Source organism: Quercus lobata, chromosome 4, assembly GCF_001633185.2.
Source record: "Quercus lobata isolate SW786 chromosome 4, ValleyOak3.0 Primary Assembly, whole genome shotgun sequence".
NCBI lineage: Eukaryota > Viridiplantae > Streptophyta > Magnoliopsida > Fagales > Fagaceae > Quercus > Quercus lobata.
This window is the reverse complement of record NC_044907.1, coordinates 36,661,330-36,684,116: the sequence shown is the minus strand read 5'-3', so window position 1 is coordinate 36,684,116 and position 22,787 is coordinate 36,661,330. Positions and strand designations below refer to the sequence as shown.

The following is a 22,787-nucleotide window of genomic DNA, read 5'->3' as shown; positions in this document are numbered from 1 at the left end:
CATCATACCACAATTTCAAAGTAATAATATATTCTCATGCATCATGTGGGTCTATGACTAGTTCTCATATAAAAACTAAAACACCAATCTAATTTTCAAGTATTCAAATAGTTCCAATTTTTCAAAATAACTAATTAAAAGAAAAAAATTGAAAACCATTGTGCTCCATCAATTATCCTCAAGTGACAGATAGTAACAGATATATGGAGAAGTGCTACTTCCCAACAAGAAGGCTAGGCCCATGACAAAAGCTAGTATCATTGAAAAAACAATGGTGCATCCTTTCTTCTTGTACTTCCCCATAGAGGACAGCCCATCCCTCCTCCCGTATTTTCCTTACTCCATAAAACACATACATCCACTATAACAAGTGCATATCTACCTAGTTTGCCCTAGGTTTCATTGTAGATATTACACCATTGTGTGCATCAAGGACAGCCTGCAAATCACATAAAATTGGGTAAGACTTAAGTGAGGAGCTACCTAAATTTTATTAATTATCTAGATCAAAAGGTCAAGGCCCGAAGGTAAAAAATTGAAATTTAGAGTACAGACAGACCAAACACCAATAATACATGATTTTTGATAGAGATTTCCAACACAATTTAATTAAGGATGATTCTTTCATGGACCAATCTATTTACAATTCTAGTATCATCATCAAATTCAACAGCAAATGAATAAATTTATGAATGCTAAATGATTAACAAACTAACCTGATTGGTAACGTTAGGAAGAACTATCAGATTGAGCTAGCTCAAATGGGGCCATGTTTTCGAGTACTTGTGCTAGCAAACTCTTAACCCAATGAACTTGTGCCTTCAAGAGATGTACATTAGCGTCACTCTCCTTGCAGTGTTCCTTAGATTCTTTCAATTTCCTTATAAGTATAGCATCATTCTCCTTTCCTCATTCCACAGATTCTTTCAACTACCTCAAAAGGTTAGCATCATTCTCCTTACGTCTTTCCTTAGATTCATTCAATTGCATTTGAACGTCACAAATAGTAGATGAAGAGGAAACCCATAATATTGTAGGACTTACACCATCTCCATAACCACAAACACGACCATGATGTTCCCAAATACCTCTACAAACATTTCATCACCAAACATTTGCAAAGACCATTCACCCACTTTAGTAGTAAGTCTCTTAAATTTCATCCGCATTAAAAGAGCATTTATAATTTTATACCACATTTGCTAAAAACACATAAAAATACATTTTCTAATGGCATATAAAAATAAATCTTAAAAACAAGTTATACAAGTATTTTTAGGAATTTTCATACCAATGCCTCCAATGTAGTTTCATTTGCAGCTTGTCCATTAGACCTCATATGTGTGATCTCAAATAATTGAAGTCGGCTAGGATCTTCTCGAGTTTTCTCCCTCTATCATTTAAACAACACAAAGCATAGACATTCCATAAAATGCCTATCATTTAAACAACACAAAGTATAGACATTCCATAAAATGTCAAGCACCATAAATAACCATGCAACAATATTTTATCTTGAAAAAATTAAGTTTCAATGATGTATACAAACCTCTTCTTCACTTCATTGTTGGAGACTTTTTTATCCAATAATGTGAACAATAAAGTTTTTGGAACGACCATACTTGTTTTTATCACACATTTCCTACATTCAAAAACATACATTTACAATAAAGATACATGATTAAAAATTATTTTTAATTCTCTATAAAATTTCACAAGATAATAACTTCCATATGTAGTAGTACCTTCCAATCCTTGTTGCTCCATAAATTCACAAGATAGTTCCAATCATAATCTACCATGATAGGTGGCAAAATTTCTAGTGCCTCCTTAGGATCCTCCTCATATGGCTCAAACCATTTTTTCTTCAAGGATCTTCGGTAATTTTTGTATGACCTATTCATTTGCCGCCAAACATGAGTCTCTTGACCCTCAACAATGAAGGGATCCTAAAAAATGAAAACTAATAATGATTACATTTGTTCATTATAAAGTAAACTTTTATTTCAAAGTACTTTTATATAATGCACCAATATATAATCAAATAGGTTTCTTTTATTTTGATAAGGCACCTCTCTCCAATCTCCAATCTTTGACTTGTAAAGCTACCATACTAATCCGCCTAACAAGGGCAGTACACTCCGATTTGAATATTGTAGAGTATTTCCCTACTAGTCTTCCCTTTTTCCATATGATTGGGATCCTTTCCTTTGTAAAACGTTTTGCTAGATTTAGATTCTACATATTTCCCTACTAACCTTTCCTTTTTCCACCACTTTCACTTGTTCCAGACTCTTCTCTAGTAATTGCTCCATAATTTCTAGCAATTCCAGCCAACTCTTCTCTTGGAATAGCTCCATAATTTTTAGCACTTCTAGCTAACTCTTCCCTTGCAATAGCTCCATTGTTTCTAGCACATCCATCTGACTCTTCTCTTGTAATTGCTCCATTCTTTCTAAAACTTCAGTGGACTCTTCTCTTGCAATTGCTCCATTCTTTCTAGCACTTCTAGCCGACTGTTCTCTTGCAATAGCTCTATTGTTTCTAACACTTCTAGCCATAGGTAGAATTCCTTCGCAAGCTAGATAAATAGAATCCAAAAAACAGAAAACAAAAAACCCGTCAAACCTATAACCAATTACATCATATCAGATTGAAAATTTCTTCAGAATTGAATATTGACTAAGAGTAATTTAGTCGTTTTGAATTCTGGTTAGGATTTGACCTCTTCTCATTGAATATACTTCCACAGCTATCTAACAAGAATGAAGCATGACAGCTCTGCAATATAAACTTGTGTCAACCACACTAATCCATCATAATACATAATAGAGTTCTTCTTATGAAAAAGACAACAATTTTTTTCTACATCCAATTTTAGTAGGCTTTGTGTTATTGTCTAATGGTGAGTTTGTAATCACAATAGCTCAGTGATATTGTCTAATTCTCCAAAGAGTAGTGCTATGGGCCTACTGCATATATGTATATTTAAATTATGCATACATGTATATGGTTTTAACACAATGCTGGTGGGACTACGAGAATTCTATCTGATTAATTGAATATTAGTTAAACTTGCAGTAGCTAGTTCATTTGCATCATGGCCTTTCCTAGGACTTTTCCTTGCCTTTATTGAATTAGTGCTTACCTCTTTATCTCTTTCTCCATCATTTTTCTCCCTGAAAACATCAATATGATACTAGTTAGTAATATTGTAATAAGCAGTAGGGGAAGATTGTATTGGTGGAACTGATACTTTTGGTTTTGATTGAAGCAATTGAAAGTTGCACAGATTGAAAGAGAAGAGTACATATATTAATTATTTAATATAATTGCAAAAGTTAAGATAAAACAAGAGAAGAAGAAGAATTTTTTGAAGGAAAGATAGTAATGCTTTAAGGAGGTCGAGGGAAAACACGAACAGGGTCAGGATTGCCACATTATTTAGCTTAGCACTGCTTTCCAGATTGGCTTAACCAGGAGTAAAAATAATGATAGATAGTGAATAAGAGATTTTGAGCTATTGTACTAGGCACATGTTAATTGTTAATATACTATTAAGGCAGTTCATTAGTTAGAACCAACTTGTGAGGTGCATCAGGGGGATATATAGGAAGGGTACATGTATGAAGGATTGGCAAGCAATAAGACTGAAGTTAGTTCTTTTCCATCTTCTTCTGGTTTCTCTTCTCAACCTCTTAAATTCTTCTTCTATTGGAGACTTGCCTATCTCGAATCAGACACTCAGAAACCTTATATAGATTAGGACCTTAACAAACAACTCAACAAGACATTTTAAAAATAAATATTTATCCCGTGCAAATCCACCATGCAATTATTTCATAACCTACACCCCTAAGAACAAATACATCAAATAAGGGCAAGATACTAAATAAGTAAACATACATATGTCACAAGGAGACTAATCTATCAAAGTATGTAAGGTTGAATTTATTCAACCATCTAATTGGCTTTATTCCGTGCCAAATTTGCTTGTAATTCAGCATTTAGTAACCCTGTATTTAGGTGGGTTTGATGTAAGGGTAGTGAGTGAGATAGAGTGAAGTTTGCTCAAGAGTGTGCAAGAAAACAGAGTGTCGCGGCTGGGACTCGCGGGTGACTCGCGGCTGCAAGCCGCCAGAAGCTGCACACGTGCCAAGCATGCTGGAAGATGAACAGTCATGCTAGCTGGAGCACTACAGGACAAAACAGGACAACTGGCCATACGGTTATCTCGCGACTGGATCTCGCGACTTAGTCAAGCCGCGAGCCACCCCTGTTTTGTAGAATTCTGACGTTTCACATTCCTCTCCACTCCAGTATAAATACCCCTATTACCCACGATTGAAAGAGAGCTTCCAGAGAGAATTTTGAGAGAGAAACCCTAAAGAAAAACTAGATTGATTCACACACAATCTATACCTTAGAGACTCTTCAAATTCCTCAACTCTCTTCCTCTCCATTGTCAAATCCTTGAGAGGCTTTGTACCAAACCAGGTTCTCACCATCATCATCATTGTGAGACTGCTGTTTGGATTTCTGGGAAGCAGTTAGGAAGGAACCAATTTTCATTGGTTGATGCTACGGTCTAGTAGCGGAATCCGGGAAGCTAGAAAAGAAAAAGGTTCGGCGTAACCTCGTTGGAGCAAGAAGCTTGGAGGGCTTAGGTGCACTGGGTAGATTAGGCTTGGAGGGTCTATTGCTGTCCTTGTATCCCAACTATATTTTCTAGTGGATTGATTACTGCTTGGAGGGCGGCGGAGAGGTTTTTCGCCGAGGGTTTCGGTTTCCTCTTCGATAACACATCGCGTGTTGTCTTTGTGTTTGCATCTTCCTTCCTCTCTATCTTTGCCTTTTTATTTATCTGCTGTGGATATTAATCTGTTATGGCTTAGATAGTATTTAATCAATTTCGTTTGATAGCATATGTTAAGTTTCCGCACACTAGTTGTTTGACATATTGCTTGAATTGATTAAGTTGTTATTTGGGGGTCTAAACGTTCAAAGGTGTTTTTGTACACGTTTTTGAACTTTCATTTGGTATCAGAGCGGGTACACTGATATTGGTTTCATTACCATTGTGTGATCCTTGACTCCCTTTTGAGATGGATAGGTCTCAATCCCTAAATGCACCTCCATATTTTGATGGTAGTAATTATGCTTTTTGGAAGGTTCGAATGAGAGCTTTTCTGTGTTCTATTGATGAATCCGTTTGGGATGCTGTTGAGATTGGTTGGACCAAACCAGAGGCAGCCAAATCCACATGGGATAAGGCAGCACTTGTTGCATCTAATGCTAACAGTAAAGCACTTAATGCTATTTTCTGTGGTGTGTCTCCAGATGAATTTCACAGGATTTCTCATATTACCGTGGCCAAAGAAGCATGGGAGATTTTGGAAACTACCTATGAAGGCACGAAGAAAGTGAAAGACACCAAGTTACAAATGCTGACCACTCGGTTTGAGGAGCTCAAAATGAGTGAGGATGAGTCTTTTGACTCTTTTTATGGCAAGTTAAATGAAGTGGTTGTCAGCAAGTTCAACTTGGGGGAGAAAACGGAGGACTCGAAGATTGTAAGAAAGATCCTTCGATCATTGCCGGAAAGTTTTCGAGCTAAAGTGACAGCAATTGAAGAGAGCAAGGACCTCGATGACATCAAAGTGCAAGAGCTGGTGGGTTCTCTGCAGACTTATGAGATGTCGCTGCCCAATCAACGGAAGAGTAAATCTCTTGCTCTAAAGACCATTAATGAGAAGGTGGAAGATCAAGACTCATCGAGAGAAGATGTGGTTGACAAAGATGTTGCATACCTTGTCAAAAATTTCAAAAAGTTTTTGAAATTCAAAAATAATGGCAAATTTGATGATAAAAGAAAATTCCAAAGTTCTGGAAGGGAGAAAAGGGAATTCAAAAGGAAAGATGGAAAAGAATCCCAACCTACACAAGTTGTCACTTGTTTCGAATGTAACGAGCATGGACACTTCAAAAAGGAATGTCCGAATTATTTGAAATCGAAAGGTAAAGTGTATGCCACGACCTTGAGTGACTCGGATTCGTCTGACTCAGAGTCTGAAGAGAGCTGTGATGGAGAGGGGAACTATTCAGCTTTTATGACTATTGCTCATGTTGAGTCGTCAGATGAACTGAATCTGCTTGTGCAAGACCTTGGAGAACATAGTGATGATGAATCACTAGGAATTGTTGAAGAATCAGATGCTGAAGAAGATGGAAGCAAAGCGAATCTTCAGGAGAATTATAACTTACTTTTGGAGAAGTCCGGGGAATACACAAGGGTGGCCAAGGCTGCTGTGAGAAAAATAAAGAAGGCTGAGGAGGACTACAAAAGTCTCCTAATCCGATATAGGGAGGCCAAGTGTGAGATAGAAACTCTGAATGGAGAGTTGTCCGAAGCTTACACAAAAGTAAGGTTTCTTGAGAGTGAGGTTGTGCAAGCTAATGCTAAAGTAGAGAGGGTTACCACCAAGAAGCTAGATGATGTTATCTCATCTCAAAAGAGCTTTTCAGACAAATCCGGATTGGGATATACCGGAGGAGGTAGTTCGTCTGGAAATATCACAAAAGAAGTAAAGTTTGTAAAGGCCAAAGATCCAGTTGTAGCTGATTCTACTGGTGAAAAGCTCGAGGTGAAGGAGAAGAAGAATTTGGTGAACCAACGGATGTTAAATCATCACAATCAGTTAGCAGGCAGGTCTGAATCTCGTGCCAAGTCACGTCCTCGACCACAAAGAGGTCCTAGAGGAACTTATGTGTGCCACTACTGCGGACTTCAAGGGCATACTCGACCAAATTGCCAAAAGCTGAGAGCAAAGAATAGTGCAACCCCTCAAAGGTCAGGAGGACCTAGAAATGAGAGAAGAAGTTGGGCTGGAGATCAATCTAGAGATCAAAATGGTGATCCCGGAATGATGAACGTGATGAAGATGATTGGTGTTTTCACCAACTGCTTGGAAAGCTTCTCACGAAGGTTTGAAAGCCCTAACTCCCGTACCCAATCCTATAAGGAAATCACCCCAAACGCAAGTGACGTGAGGGTGAATAAGGGTACTCATGCATAAGCATTACAACATGTCCATGCATCAATACTTCCTATGCTTTGTGACTATATTTGTTTGTTTTGCTTGCTATTTTTGCTGTTGGTTGTTTGTTTGTCTTCTTGTACATTTCTTTAATTTTGTCTTATCAATCTTTTTGTTTCTTGTGTCAAAAATCCAAAAAAACACATAAAAATAGAAAATCAAAAAGCTTGATTGACTTTGTTGAGTTTTTGTCTCAAAACTTGTTTTGCCTTGTACCTTTGTGCTAATGGCTTTGTGCATTTTCGAGCATTGCTTGTCTTCATGCACTTATATCACTGTGGGAAAAATCTTGAAATCTTTGTGATTGTTGTAAATAGATCTTCAAACTTGTCATGAATGATTAGTGAATGGTTTTGTTGATCTTGAGACTTGCATAGACTTGTGTCTATATATCTTCCCACTCTTTATTTTTGTTTTTGCTAAAAAAAGCTCTCCAAATGTAAATCTCCAAATGAAAAGAGATATTGAGCTGCAAAAGCCTGTCGCACACTTTAGTATTTGACTAGGAAAAAGGGTAAGCGACCTTATATTGAAGTAAATGTTCATTCAAAAAGCCAAAGGCTTATTCATTAAAGTGAAATATCATATATCACTCTCACAATGAGAGGTGATTGACTCAAAAGATCGAAAAGATCAATTGTTATGTTTGAAAGTGGAGTAAAATGTAAAGCTCCAAATCATGTTTTCAAGTTTTGTGGGAGGTCATATATACATACTTCTATAATTGAGATAGGTCACATGATCTAGTGCTAATTGTGTATGCCTTGGTTGAATTGATCATTGAAGCTTCACATTAGACGAAGGACTATCTCATTGTTGATATCCACACACAACACACAAGTTTATGTTCAATAAATGCCATATTCATTTGTGTGATTGTACTTGATGAAATGTGTTTTCACATGCTCAATCTTTGTTATTTCAAGCACAAAAAGATTTTTGAGTGTTTTAGGTGCTTTTGGAAAGTATTTTTGTTGGAAAAATCTGAAAATTTCGAAAAACCAGTTTTGCCCTGTTTTGGCGGCTCAGTCGCGGGTATGTCAAGTCGCGAGTCTCAGTCGCATCTTCGCTGGTCATTTTTGGCGACTTGTTCGCGAGTGGAAGGTCCAGTCGCGAGGTTCACTCAGAGATTTTCGCGGCTCAGCTCACGACTCGCTCGCAGGTAGACCTTCCAGTCGCGAAAAACACTTAGAAAAATTTTTCAAAATTTTGTTCTTGAGTGCTTTGGCGGCTTGAGCTGGCGACTGTGTGGCGACTTAATCAAGTCGCGAAAAACGCGTGTTTTACAGAAACAGGAGCAGTTTTAAAACTTGTTTCAGTTTTCCCTCGAACTTTTGTAACTGTTCATCTTCTCTCTAAAACTTCCTCCTTTCCAAACACTCTGTGTATCCATTCTCAAACCATTTTGGTGCTTCATTTCTTATCCAAATCTTCAAGAAAAGGTAAGGGTTTTTGCTTTCTCAGTCTCATTCTCTCTTTTCCTGGTTATTTTTGCTGCTGTTTGTTTTGGTATTGTGTTTGATATACTTCTCTCTTATGAAATGGGTATGGCGGGTCTTGTTTGATATTGTTCTCATCTGTTTTCATGTTGAACGGTCAAAATGTGATTTTCATTGTTTTGTTATTTGCCTATTTTTTAGTCTGAACATCTTTTGTTAAATGGGTTCGGTGTCTATTTGACTTACTCATTTCACTTGCTTAAGCATTGTTTCTGATAATGATATCGGTTACTGAATTTTTTTTGGGTGTTTGTATCTCAACCTTGTTCTCTAGCTTGGTTTATTGGGTTCTTCATGTTAAAATATTTTTTTCATATCACTGGTGGAGTATTTGTTGTTTTGTACTCCAAATGTTCGAATGCTATAACTGTTTGCACATCATGGTCTTGATAACCTGTCTCAGTGACAGTTGTTAGTTGTTTTGTCCAGCTATGTCTTTGTGTACCATCACCATTTTGCTGCACCCATCATTGTGTGCTCCTGTGTACTGTTGGTAGTTTGGTTGGGCCTGCAATATCTCCAATTTGTGTTTAAATATTGAGATTTTGTTTACACTAAGTCTTGTTGACATTTATCTTGTGTGGTATTGTTGTTTGGTTCTTTGCTGTGGGCCTGTTCTCTTGCAGATGTCTCGTCGATCTTCCAGGGGTAAAAACATTGTTGCTGACGACCCAGCAACACCAGTTGCCAAAAGGACTCGACTATCATCTCAGGCTTCTCAAGACCCCAATGAGGAAAGGTTCAGACTTCCTCTTAACTCACATGCCTACTCAAATGTTTTTGACAAGTCAACAACTGTAGTCGAACGGGTGGTAGAGTTCAACACCTTAGGGACTACTTTTATCCCTCGTATCTTTGAGAATCGAGATTGGGCAAACTTGTTCGGGAACTTTGATGATCCAATGGATGAGCTGGTCAAAGAATGCTTCTCCAATGCAACTGATCTTGGAGTTCAACTCATTTTCTGGGTCAGAGGAACTGAGTTTAGTGTTTCCCCAGACTCCATTGCAGACCTTCTCAGCATCACCAGACCTCAGAATGTAAATCTCACTCCTTATGATGAACGAACTCCAGAAGTTGGAGAAATTCTTCAAATCCTAGGATCCGATCATGAAGTATCCAGTGCTGGAACATCCATTAGCACCGCAAAGTTTGCACCCGAGCTGACCACCCTGAAGTTGATCATGTTCACCAATCTCTACCCATTGTCCAACACTACATTCATCAATCTTGGGAGAGCTCTATTTCTTTGTGACCTTATTACAGGAGCTCCCATTGACATATGTGCTCACATCTACTACATCTTGAGGAAGACTGCATGTCGATCTGCTGCTCGAGGAGTTATTCCATTTTGCAGTCTCATCATGAAGCTCATTCTTCGTGAAGGCATTACTCCTCCTGCAGATGGAAAAATGTTGACTCGTCAACGTCCCATTTCCTTGCTCACTCTTCAAGCTAGCAGAAGTCACTCCTCTAAATCACCAAGGAGTGCTCACATCTCTCCGGTTACTCCATCTGTCCCTGACTCAGAGACACCAGCACATACCAAATCTACATCACGTGCTATTCCTGAAGCTTCACCAGCTCATATTCCGCAAGCACCGACTACTCATCATACTGATAGAGTCGGCAGTGTACTTGAGCATATTCAGAAACGTGTTGATGAGCTTGTGGCACTTCTCTACTCCACAAACAACCATGTTCAAATGCGTCTCAAGACTATGGAGAATCAGCTAGATGATATTCAACGAAAGTTGGACGAAAGCCTTTAGCTATTCGTGACAAAAAGGGGGAGAGCTTTCAGTAAGGGGGAGAAAAGTTCAAAGGGAAGTGTGCATAGTGATAGGGGGAGTACACACACACACATACTTTTGACATACTTTTGTTTTTAGTCTTATCCTCTAAACTTATGGTTGTAGGTTTATGCTTGTTAGGCACTATTTAATGTTTTTGTGGGTTTTGACACACTATGTTTTTGGTGTATTGTTTCTAACTCTTAACTTATACTCTTGGTTTAAAGTTTAATATATTTTTTGATGATGTTATTCAGGATGTTTGTGTTTTGTACCCATGTGCTTATGTAAGCTTTTAGGGTTTTTGGTTTATGCATAGTTTGTAGGCTTTATGGTATGTACCTTGCCTAGTGCAGCCTTTATACTATGTTGAAATCAGTACTTTAATCTAAATGGTATGCATTTTGGTTTATGTACTGTCACTCTTGTGCCCTTGTAGGATTGTTCCTAGATGCATATGACTTGTGTGATATGCATTGGTTGAGTGTTGAGCATACAAGTGTCTTGCCTTGTGCTTGTTAACTTGTATGTCCTTGTGTTCATTCCAAGTGTGAATGAGCACTGTGATCACTACCTTGTGGTGTTCACTTAGTTGATCAAGCCATGGTTTGTTTCTTAACACCATCTTTGCTTGATCACTTATTGCTTGTTTCATATGCATTTTATAATTTTCTGCTTACAATGATCATGGTGTATTGTTGTGTTTCAGGAGTATCATGTTCATATGATTCAAGTGCTTCACAGCTTCTAGAGTTAGGTGTGAGTGAGTTTTGTTCAACTGTTCCCAACTCACATGTTAAGTCTAGAGTCTGTTTTAGGGTTTTGTCACGGAATAGCCAAAGGGGGAGATTGTAAGGTTGAATTTATTCAACCATCTAATTGGCTTTATTCCGTGCCAAATTTGCTTGTAATTCAGCATTTAGTAACCCTGTATTTAGGTGGGTTTGATGTAAGGGTAGTGAGTGAGATAGAGTGAAGTTTGCTCAAGAGTGTGCAAGAAAACAGAGTGTCGCGGCTGGGACTCGCGGGTGACTCGCGGCTGCAAGCCGCCAGAAGCTGCACACGTGCCAAGCATGCTGGAAGATGAACAGTCATGCTAGCTGGAGCACTACAGGACAAAACAGGACAACTGGCCATACGGTTATCTCGCGACTGGATCTCGCGACTTAGTCAAGCCGCGAGGTCAAGCCGCGAGCCACCCCTGTTTTGTAAAAACCTGACGTTTCACATTCCTCTCCACTCCAGTATAAATACCCCTATTACCCACGATTGAAAGAGAGCTTCCAGAGAGAATTTTGAGAGAGAAACCCTAGAGAAAAACTAGATTGATTCACACACAATCTATACCTTAGAGACTCTTCAAATTCCTCAACTCTCTTCCTCTCCATTGTCAAATCCTTGAGAGGCTTTTGTACCAAACCAGGTTCTCACCATCATCATCATTGTGAGACTGCTGTTTGGATTTCTGGGAAGCAGTTAGGAAGGAACCAATTTTCATTGGTTGATGCTACGGTCTAGTAGCGGAATCCGGGAAGCTAGAAAAGAAAAAGGTTCGGCGTAACCTCGTTGGAGCAAGAAGCTTGGAGGGCTTAGGTGCACTGGGTAGATTAGGCTTGGAGGGTCTATTGCTGTCCTTGTATCCCAACTATATTTTCTAGTGGATTGATTACCGCTTGGAGGGCGGCGGAGAGGTTTTTCGCCGAGGGCTTCGGTTTCCTCTTTGATAACACATCGCGTGTTGTCTTTGTGTTTGCATCTTCCTTCCTTTCTATCTTTGCCTTTTTATTTATCTGCTGTGGATATTAATCTGTTATGGCTTAGATAGTATTTAATCAATTTCGTTTGATAGCATATGTTAAGTTTCCGCACACTAGTTGTTTGACATATTGCTTGAATTGATTAAGTTGTTATTTGGGGGTCTAAACGTTCAAAGGTGTTTTTGTACACGTTTTTTAACTTTCAAAGTATGTTTTGATAAAAGAACGACATCCTTCAAATAATCAAACAAGATGCTGGGCTGGACATCAAATTTTGATTTAAGAATAATCCTCATAGACAACTGACAACCTGTAAATCACGTACCTTTGAATTCGTATTTGACTTCTCCAAGCAAATGGAAAACATCAGGGTCACTTGGTTTCACCTATGGTGCACGAAAGTCAAAAGATCAGCAGAAAAACTATCTTGGATAAATCCTCATCCCATTTAAAGATAAGTTCCTCCTTCCATATGTATCCCAAACCTCAACCTCAACCTCAACCTCAACCTCAATGCGATTCTCTTCAGATGGATTTTATCTATTCACTTTCCCATAAATTAAGAGGGCGTTTGGATACTGCTGAAACCCAAGTCTGCGTTTTGCGTTTTACTTTTTTTTTTTTTTTTTTTTCCTGCACCATTTCTGATTTTGGGGGACAAGAACACTGTTTACCACTGTTTGACACTGTTTACACACTGTTTGACACTGTTCACACACTGTTTGACACTGTTCACGGGTTAAAAAATATTAAAAAATGGGTCCCACAATACTATTCACACATTTAAAAATTATTTTGCTACAGTATTTTCAGTTTTCAGTTTTCAGTTTTCAGTTTCAGCAACAATAAGCTTAATCCAAACGGACCCTAAACATACAGTGTCATAATTACTATTTGGCCACCGCGTGTACGTTGTCTATTGTTTACCATTGATAAAAATGTCAACTAACGGCGCGTGCCCTACTTTTGGCCACCGCGGGTACGTTGTGTATTCTTATGACTACAACCAATACCAACAACAACAACAACAACAACAAGCTTCTTCCTATGATCCATCTCAAATTCAACCAACCTATGATCACTCATCCCAATCCTACTATTCCTACACTCACCAATATGACCAAAACTACCAATATTACCAATCCCATGATTACAACAACACCACCAACACCACCACCACCAATTCATATGCCCAACAATCCCAATCAGCAGAACCCACCAGTTCCATTCACCCTCCAGGGGTCCCACCAGATCAGACACCCCATTTGCAGAACCAGCAGAATGAGTATTACCCACCACAATCACAATCACAAGGGTCTTTGGAGAATCAGCAGCAGCTGAATCCGGCCGCCGCCACAGCTGCCATTGCCGCTCTATCACAGTTCACCGGGCACCCTCCGGTAATGCCTTTTTTTTATTACTACAGCTTTGTCTATTTAGTAGATGGTTTATGTGCATTTTTAGCTACTTGTTTTGTATATCTACTTTGGTAAAGTTAGTTTCTTTTTTTTATGGTGATTTTTTTTTTTTTTTTTTTTGAGAATTTGGGATTGTTTGGTTTACATTGTTTGCACGTGATGAGGAAAGTGGTAAACCGAGAATTGAATGCTTGTTTTGTTTTATATGATGTGGACTTTTGTAGGTGGCAACTTGTGGAGTATTTGGTCTCATTTGGTTTTTGTAGAAATTTGTATGAATTGCAAATGTTATTGGTAGAAGTAATAGAAATGATAATGAAAGTCAATCATCTAAGTATATGTAGACAATTCGAACGAAATAAAACAAAATATGAACTCTATATTAGGCTCGTGTATTCGCAATCTGTAAATTGGAGTTCTTAAAACTGCTGAAGCTTTCTTACTAAAACAAATGTCTTTTCAAGCCTTTTGAGAATAAATCTTATATGAAGAGGATATTTCCGAATTCCTTGGGGTAATATGATTTTAGTGTCTCTTTACAGGACTTAGTGTCCATTGCTTTTGATTCTTGGTAGTGGACCTAGTGGTGCAGGAGTGCAATAGCAACTTCTTACAGTGTGGTTTGATGTCCGCTACATTCTAAAATTTTAGTGCAGGGAATCAGAGTCAGTGTAGCATAGCATATTCTACTAATATCTTATAATACCTATGTTAGCATAATTCTCCCGATATATAGCATAATTCTCCCGATATATATTTCTGTGGCTGTGTTTTTGTGTGCGCACAAATGGAAACCAAAGAGCATTGAAGGGAAATTGTGAACATGTAAATGAGACAAAGATATTGACAAGATAAGAACTTATCAAAAAAAATAAAATTGACAAGGCATGTTAGCCTATAGAAATTGAGGGTATCTAAATAACAGAAAAAATATTGACAAGGTATGTGCAGGAAAAATGTGAGATTTAGATAAATAGATTTACAAATAAGGCCTAGGGGAGGGATTGAGGTGTCATCAGGCATCTTTTTCTGAATACTTTAACAAGCCTTATTTGCTGATATTTGTATCTAAATTCTAAAGTAACTAAATCTAACAGAGAATAAAGGCCTGCTTTCTAGATAATATAGATAACCAAGTCACAAAGATGCCATGCTTCTACTACCGAGCTTAAATATACGATCCAAAAATACCCTGCCTCATTTATTCTCTGCTTCATTTGTTTCCCAAAGAAGATGGCATAAGCCATTAATTGACCCCTGGAGGTTTTTTTACAAACACTGGTCAAAGGTCAAGCTTAATTCTCAATGAGAGGAGCATCTCTTTTCTGACTTTAGTGGTGGTACAAGGCTGAAAGTACAAACTTAGGGGTGTTCACAAATTGGCTGAAACTGATCAAACTGGCCATTACTGAGCCAAACCGTTTCCACACTGCATTGGCACATGCAACACCAACCAACTAAAGTGAAACCTAGTTTGATGAGATTATCACATGTTTGAATCTTCCCTCAAGCTGCTTTCCAAAAAAATAAATGAAACCCTTTTTGGGAACACTAAATACTCTTCCAAGGAAAAGAAATATTCGGAGTACCTTGGATAGCCACATAATAAGACCAAACAGCAAAGCCTCCATTCGCTCTTAATCTCCATCGCATCTGGTCACACCCATCTGACCTATGAATATTGGAGTATGAATAGCTAGAAAAGAAGAGATTGACTCTAATTCCCAATCATGAAAATCTATTCCCTCCTTCCCCATCTGACTGGCAATCCATAAATCATATGTAACTTCACTATGGTGCTGCATAAGCTTTCTCACCCTATCTCTTTGTTGTGAATTCTGATGGACTATCCATCCATACTAGCTCCTCCAAGGTTTTCACGAGCCAAATTACACTTCTTCTACAAAAATTGAGCCCAGTAAGAAAGTCTCTGCCTCTTTGGAAAATCTCTATGGTGAATTTGTTGCCTTCTTCCGCTAACACATCCTCATAGGATTTGAATTCAATGTTGAGACATCTTGAAACCACAAACAGTTTCACCTAATTTTGAGCAAGTAGAAAGCTTCTTTTTTAACAAAACTCATTAAAACAAGAAAGGCTAGGTAAATAAATGAATCTGAGAGACTACTGCCTCTCCACCAGGGGATCTCCAAATTGTGCCGTTCCTGACAGTGAGTGAGATTTGGTGGAGTGTCTGGTGTTTTCCTGATCATTACTTGGTTTAAGAACATGGAATTGTTTAATTGGTTCATTGATGAACAAGTTAGCTTGAATCAGTTTATAATTATCAACTTCTCTGTTTGCTTTGGCTTTTTGGGTTTTCCAGTTCTTTTCTTCCTCTCTCACTCTCTCTCTCTCTCTCTCTCTCTCACACACACACACACACACTAAATCCAATTATTAGCCTGTTGGGGATAATGTTGTGAGTAATTGTATCCTAAAATTAAATTTTGAGGGGATTCTGAATGTTTCAAAGCATGTTTCACATTATTTATACGAGTATTTATACATAGTTGACCCTAATTAAACTTTAAAGATTTCATAAAGAGAATTTGAGGGTATTATGTTCCATCCAAAAAATTGAGTCCAAAGCAGTAATCCGCTTAACAAATAGTTTAGATGTTTTAGGATTTTTTATATGCTTTACAATATAATTTTATATAATTTATACACACTTGAGATCCTTTAAGATGTATGCTACGAAGCACAAACGCATAGATGCAAGACAGCCAAAACAAAATAAAACAATGGTAAAATAAAGGGATATAAACTAGAAGTTAGCATCTAGGCTTGGCTTGGAGTTAGCACCAAGTAGGAAAACCACTAGGAGTAAGCACCTATGGTGGAATTGGAGTCAATACCTGACCAAAAGGCCAATTTTTTTTTTTTTTTTCATTTATCAATATATCAACTATCTCCACAATGAGTACAATAGGTTGCTTATAAGGATTGCTAAACCCTAGTAATAATTGGTGTAGGAAACCCTAATTGCCTTATTACAAAAATAACATGCTTCCAAATTAAAATACTAATAGCCTAATAAACTACTAAGACTTAGAACATAGAAATACAATTGACTTGCAAACATAAATAATATTGAATAAAAATCTTCTTGCGTCTCCCGTCTCATTCTCCTTTGGTTGGAGAAAACTCAACCTCGAGTTTTAAAGCATTGAAGGATTAGGATGTTGACAAGGAACACTTGCTTCAAGTCCGGAATCACCTTAGGGAGCATAGAGAAAAGAAAAACCTTGAATTCCATAACATCAAACTCATTTGGGATCACAAAATCAATGTGTGGAGTCAGCATAATCTCATCTTGAACCTTATGAACCATAGGAAGCATTGTGGTTTTAACCTCTTCAACTTCACCAAGATTTAGATCTTCAAGCACTATGGAGGGTTGATCAGAAGCACATTCAAGCTCTGATACCAAATACCAAAACTGATGCAGGACAACTAAAACAAAATAAAACAATAGTAGAATAATATGACCTAGGAGTCAACATCTAGGCCTAGCTTGGAGTTAGCACCAAATAGAAAAAGCACTAGGAGTTAGTACCCAGGGTGGAATTAGAGTCAACACCAGACCAAAGAGACCGAAGGCCATTTTTTGTTTTCATTTATTAAAATGTCAACTATCTCCACAAGGAGTACAATAGGTTGGTTATAAAGGATTACTAAACCCTAGTTTTAATTGGTGTAAGAAACCCTAATTGCCTTATTACAAAAATAACCTTACTTCCAAATTAAAATACTAATAGCTTAATAAACTACTAGGACCTAAAACATAGAAATACAATTGACTTGCAAACATAAATTATACTAAATAAAATTCTTATCTTCTCATGTCTCCTGTATCACACGTACCTGGCAGGACATGGGACACAACAACATAGAAATTCTTGAAAAACTAGGGCACAACACAACGAAGACACAACAATTAATTATTATATATTTTATGGTTATTTTGTACATTTCTAGACAGATTTCATATTTATCTTAGGTTTTTGTTAAATAAATAGGACCTAAAATTTAAAAGTAATAAAAAATAGTAAAGAAATAGATTCATACTCATAAAGTAATATATTTGTGGGCCCTGGGGGCAATGGTGTTTAATAATAAAGCTAACAAGAGGATATTATAAGAGATTACTTTGGTCAAACCATGAAACAGAGAAGAGAGTTGACCATAGTCCAAAGATTTTAGATTGTTAACTTGCCGATTGTCCCAAAAGCTTAATTTATTGGATATTGTAAATTTAATCATTTAATCACACAATTCTAACATAGACCAAAGCAGAGCATTAGAGAAACAAAGAAGATAGTAAATTAGTATCCAGAGTATCAGCCAACAGAGATGAGACCTTATCTGATGAGTGATCAAATGTTATATTCTAAGCGCTTATAAAGATGATCTGATAGCTGGCTTGTCGATCAATTAAGAGAGGGCCGATCAAGAGAGTCTGAGAGAGAATGAGAGCAGATTTTTGTGTCAACTATTGAGCCTTGAGAGTCAACATGCCTATCTGATTTCAGAGGTGACAAAAATTGAATTTTTTTTTCCCATCATTGTGTTGTGATTGTGTCTACGACAACACACCATAGACATGCATGCAAGTGTGTCTTTGGCATATCTGTCTGACACGGACACACTATGGATTTAGTCATGTTTATGCTTGTTAGAATATTTGTATCATCCAGTTTTAGTGAAACCTATTTGATTGGGTCTTTGAGCCAAATCACCAAAAAGTGTTAGTGGGTAGCTTGTTGCAATGGTGTAAAGAATATAGCTATTGAACAAAGCTTGGTTCCTCCAATGTACAAGCGTGTTATGCCAACCTAAAATAGCTGAGTTTACAACTATATTCTGGCCCTGTCTTATATTATGGTCTGAAAGGGGGGGTAATGCGAAGTTTTATTATGCAAAGTGGGCACCCCCTTTGGAGCCTCTTGCTATTCTGATGAAGCTTCACTTGCAATGGATCTCATCCAAGCTCAGTCAAGTTTATCTAAAGCAGGACACCTTAGAGCTCAAAATTTTTATTGGTTGTGATTACCCTTGAGCTCTATTGTCCTGCTGATTGGCTTGGCTTGGCTCAGTTTTTCTGCCAGATTTAAAATGTTGGTTTTTAAAATGTTGGTTTCTTTCTTGGTTGCTATTATATTGATGGTGATGACTCTACAATTGTTTAACATGGTTTTGACATTTTTCATTCTGTTAGAGTGAATATATTGCTGTGCTGCCTCTGGCTCTTATGGGAATATCATTGGGACGACAGGCTGATAGCCGATAGGTATTAAATTCTCAGCTTTGACATTAAAAACTTCCAAATCATATAGTTGTGAAACTTGGCCACAAAACCCTAGAGTGACCAGATAAAGACAATTGGGTCCATCAATTAGCTTACTAAGCAATTATGGCTGTAGCTTTCAGTGCCATATTATTGAAGCATATTGGCGGGTCTTTGCTGGTTGCTTTAGAGCTTGTGTGGACAAGTCATCCTTTGCTGATGTGCTTTTCTAATCAAGTGATCTTTCTTTCCCATATTCATGTGTTGTCATTTTGTTGACTCACATTGTTGGGTTTGATAGTTATCATTTGATTTAGTTTGTGGCTCATAATTGAAATTTTATTGGGCCACTTTTGTGCTTGTTCCTCAGCTTAACTGTCTGGTATTTTCAACTGAATTACATGTTGCATCTTACAGTTAAGCAAGGGAGGGATAGTTTCATCTTAATGGTCCCAGTGTCTGATATGATTCTTTACTGCAGTTCCAGGTGTTTCGTTATCTGTTTGGGACTTGAGTACCCTGTTTTCAGCGCCCTTAATAAGGATTACCAAGAATTTTTTTAGATCAACCTGCTTCTTGGTGATGCTAAAAATTTTGATCTCAATGGATAAAATAATTGTTTGGTGAAGAGTTTCCGGTGGTTCTTTTATTCATTAAAATTCTAGTTTTTGAAGAAAAAAACTGTACAACAAGGACCTTGTATCAAGTGTAAGATTGAATATCTTTTTGTCAATAAATGCCCTTGCCCTCAATCCTATCTAAAAATTCAAAAGAAATAAGGTTTCTTTTGTGTGTGTGTGTGAGAGAGAGAGAGTTTAAATAGAGATGAATGCTAGTATACATCCAGTGTTTGTATCTGTGTGTGTGTATAGTTCCACATTTCTCCTTTTAACTCAACAAAGATGTAATGTCAAACATAGGGATCTATGGTAGGTAAGGACTAAACGGGCATTTAAAAAATTCAGTGTTTGCAAACACAAAATAAGAATTATTTTATTTTATTTTTTATTGTCTGTTTTTAGCTGTGGCTTGAAAGGCAGTTCTAGGTGCTTAGTTTCCTGGAAATTAGAGCTTAAGGTCTCTTAGAGGATGGTGATCCTGGTTATTTTTCATATTAGATATTTTGCTTATCAGACATTATCGGCATGTACATGTTTCTGTAATTGTCATTGCATTGCTAAATATTTATAGGAGTGACCTTAAAGATACTGCCTTAAAAAAGCTTCATGGCTGCTTTGCATGAATGCCCGCATGTCTCTCATAATTTTGAAAATATTTTTTTGTTAATTATTTTATTATTTTTATTTTTCAAGAACAATGCCAACTGTCATTACCTGGTTGAACTAATTCTCAGTTTTCTAGGTCAGTGCCTGCTCAAGGTTGTTGCTTGTTGCAACAAACTTCATTTTAGTTTAGTCATAATATATTTCTTATTTGGGCTCTAGTGAACTTGAGTGCATGAAGTTTTCAGCATCTTTACCAATTTATATATCATGAATTCACATTTTTGGTCTGCTTTAGCAGGTTATTTACTTTTCTGATGTCTTACACAATCACACCTTAAGTCACTAATTGAAAATTTCAGTCTGGTTGTTTATAACCCATTTTGTGTTTTGACGTTTTATTGTCACTCCATTTATGTATATAAGCTACATGTAATGTACTTTTTGTTGTCTTGCTTTCTTGATGCTTAATTTGCTATTTTTGCAGATTTATCTTTAAACTTTCTTTTAATAAGCTTGTCAGTTGATTTTCTCTCTAATCATAAGAGAATCTAGCAAATACATTATTACATAGTCCACTTGATCCTCAAATACTATTCTGCAGATTGGGCAATCTCCATATAGAGGTGGAGGTAGAAGGGGTGGTAGGCCCTTCAGAGGGGGTGGTCGGGGCCATTTTCGTGGTAGGGGATGTGGCCAGGGTGGTGGCAGGCACTTTCCACCACATGGTGCTGCAATAACTACAGCTACTGCATCTGCACCAGTTGAAGGTGGAGCTGCTGTAATGCCACCACCTTCAGCATCAGTTTCTGGGCAGGCACAATTACCTGTAACGGCACAAGTGCCTGGTGCTCCATTCTGGCCACCTCCCCGAATGGCATGGTGTGAACTTTGTAGGGTTGACTGCAACACTCTGGAAATCCTAGAGCAGCATGAGAATGGTAAGCGACATAAAAAGAATTTGCAAGTACATGAGGAGTTGCAGAAACTCAACAAAGTCATAACCGGACAGCAGAATGTGCAAATGCCCAATTCTGAAATGAAACAAGAAACTGTTCAGCAGGAAAAAGTTGAGGAATTTGAAAACCAAACCCCTTCAGAAAATCTAAACTCTGAAACTCTTTCTGATGACAATATAAAGGAAACTGAGCAGCAGAAAGAGGCAGTAGGGAATTCTGAAGTTTTAGCTGTTGAACCTGAGGGTAAGCCTCAGGATCACTTTGCAGCTCGAGGTCGAGGATTGAAGCGAAAGATGAGAGGGGGCCGAGGGGGTAAGTATATGAGAACTTATGAAGGATCAAGAAGGCCGGTTGAGCCCCCCAAACCAAAACAGGTGGTTCCTTTAATATGTGAGTTGTGCAATGTCAAGTGTGACTCACAGATTGTATTTAATAGTCATTTGACTGGTAAAAAGCACCAGGGAAATCTAAAGCGGTTTCATGGCCACCGTGCCTTGTATGGAGAAGCAGGACTTCAAGCACTTTACCCACCTAACTTTAACACTCCATCAGAGCACGGACAAATGGGGCTTCAAGCAGTCTACCAACCTAACATCAATTCTCCATCAACTTCCTTAACTCCTCAAGTTCAACCAGGTGTTAATGACCCCCAAATCCTTTTGGCCCAGCTGTTGATGTCTTATGTTCTCTCTCAAGCCCAAGCACCAGGAATGATTCCTGCAGCAGGCACATTGGCTTCAGTGCCAGTACCACCAGCAGCGGCATCACAATCAATTCTTGAAACTGAGAATCAACAAGGCTCAGAGAGTCAAGGTTCAAGAGATGTATCTGAAGCTGGGACCCAAAAAGCTGGTATGACCGAAGTGAAAAGTCAGCTGCAACATGTCATAACAGAGTCTGAAGCCCCAGCAACTGTTAGTATCGACACCAAAACCAAGGATGGAAATTCAGAGTCTGTAAAGGAGGCAAGTCTACCCTCAGATATCTCAGTCATGGTACCATTAGATAATCCAACAGTGTTGGCCGAGCAATTTGTATCTGCAACAGTGGCCAATGAAGTTGCACCCATTCCAGGTAGTGAAGCTGCCCCCTAGGATAAAGTTGTGATGTGGAAGCCAAAATGCAAATGTAGGAGCAGAGTCCAAAAATATAGAAACACAATAAGATAAATTTCTTTTTGTCCCCCCAGAAAAAGAAGAAAAAGAAATCCAACTGTAATAAAGGAATATTTTGTTGAGGTTCGCAGTGTGATATGTTGAACTCCTGTCTTGTTATTGTGAACATCTGTAAAATCATCTTTGCTGATTACATTATTTGCAGAAGTTTCCATTAATCTATTTGTTCTTCAAAGTTCACTTTGAAGTATCAAGGTTTCAAACAAAGCATCCTTGAAAGTTTGCACTTCATCAATGAATCTTTCCATATTTATGAAATTTGTTTGTTAAATTAGAATTCCAAGTCAATTCTGGAGTAAATTGTTTGTCTTATGGCCCTAGCTCATGGGACTTACAAATTTACTAGAATGTAACTTGGCTTGCTTTTTGGTGGAGTCGGTCAGTAGTCAGTACCATATTCAACGGCTTAGTATTTGACCCTCTTCTTCACTTGCTTGCTCTATTGCCTAGACTTTGGTGGAGTCGGTCATAACTTATATTATTCTAAAATTTTAATTTCATTGTTTCTAACACTAGTATTTTTTTGTTGTTGTTGCTGACTTGGGTGTCCAAGACTAATTTCTTGTCAATTTT

The 22,787-nt window shown here is 37.8% G+C and overlaps 2 protein-coding genes across 2 annotated transcripts in view; one reads left to right on the top strand and one right to left on the bottom strand.

Annotated features, from left to right (window-relative positions):
* Positions 1 to 777: 777 nt before the first annotated feature.
* Positions 778 to 22,787, bottom strand: part of LOC115987958 (TMV resistance protein N-like) — a 67,865-nt gene continuing 45,855 nt past the window's right edge. Inside the window, exons 7-14 of the mRNA XM_031111574.1 lie at positions 12,472 to 12,532; positions 3,149 to 3,179; positions 2,726 to 2,781; positions 2,259 to 2,581; positions 1,746 to 1,896; positions 1,550 to 1,642; positions 1,292 to 1,393; positions 778 to 1,090 (exon numbers count right to left, since the gene is read on the bottom strand). The gene's annotated coding sequence lies outside the window, so the exon portion shown is untranslated. The remainder of the gene's footprint in view (positions 1,091 to 1,291; positions 1,394 to 1,549; positions 1,643 to 1,745; positions 1,897 to 2,258; positions 2,582 to 2,725; positions 2,782 to 3,148; positions 3,180 to 12,471; positions 12,533 to 22,787) is intronic.
* On the top strand, positions 13,058 to 22,449 carry LOC115987959. Its single transcript, XM_031111575.1, has 2 exons — positions 13,058 to 13,546; positions 20,685 to 22,449. The coding sequence occupies exons 1-2, from the start codon at positions 13,085 to 13,087 to the stop codon at positions 22,131 to 22,133; spliced, it is 1,911 nt and encodes a 636-aa protein (XP_030967435.1). The 5' UTR covers positions 13,058 to 13,084; the 3' UTR covers positions 22,134 to 22,449.

Excerpts from the sequence above, each read along its gene's own strand:
- LOC115987959 (XM_031111575.1), top strand. The coding sequence starts at position 13,085 with ATGTCAACTAACGGCGCGTGCCCTACTTTTGGCCACCGCGGGTACGTT. Across the intron at positions 13,547-20,684 it reads AGTTCACCGGGCACCCTCCG|ATTGGGCAATCTCCATATAG; the intron begins GTAATGCCTTTT and ends ACTATTCTGCAG.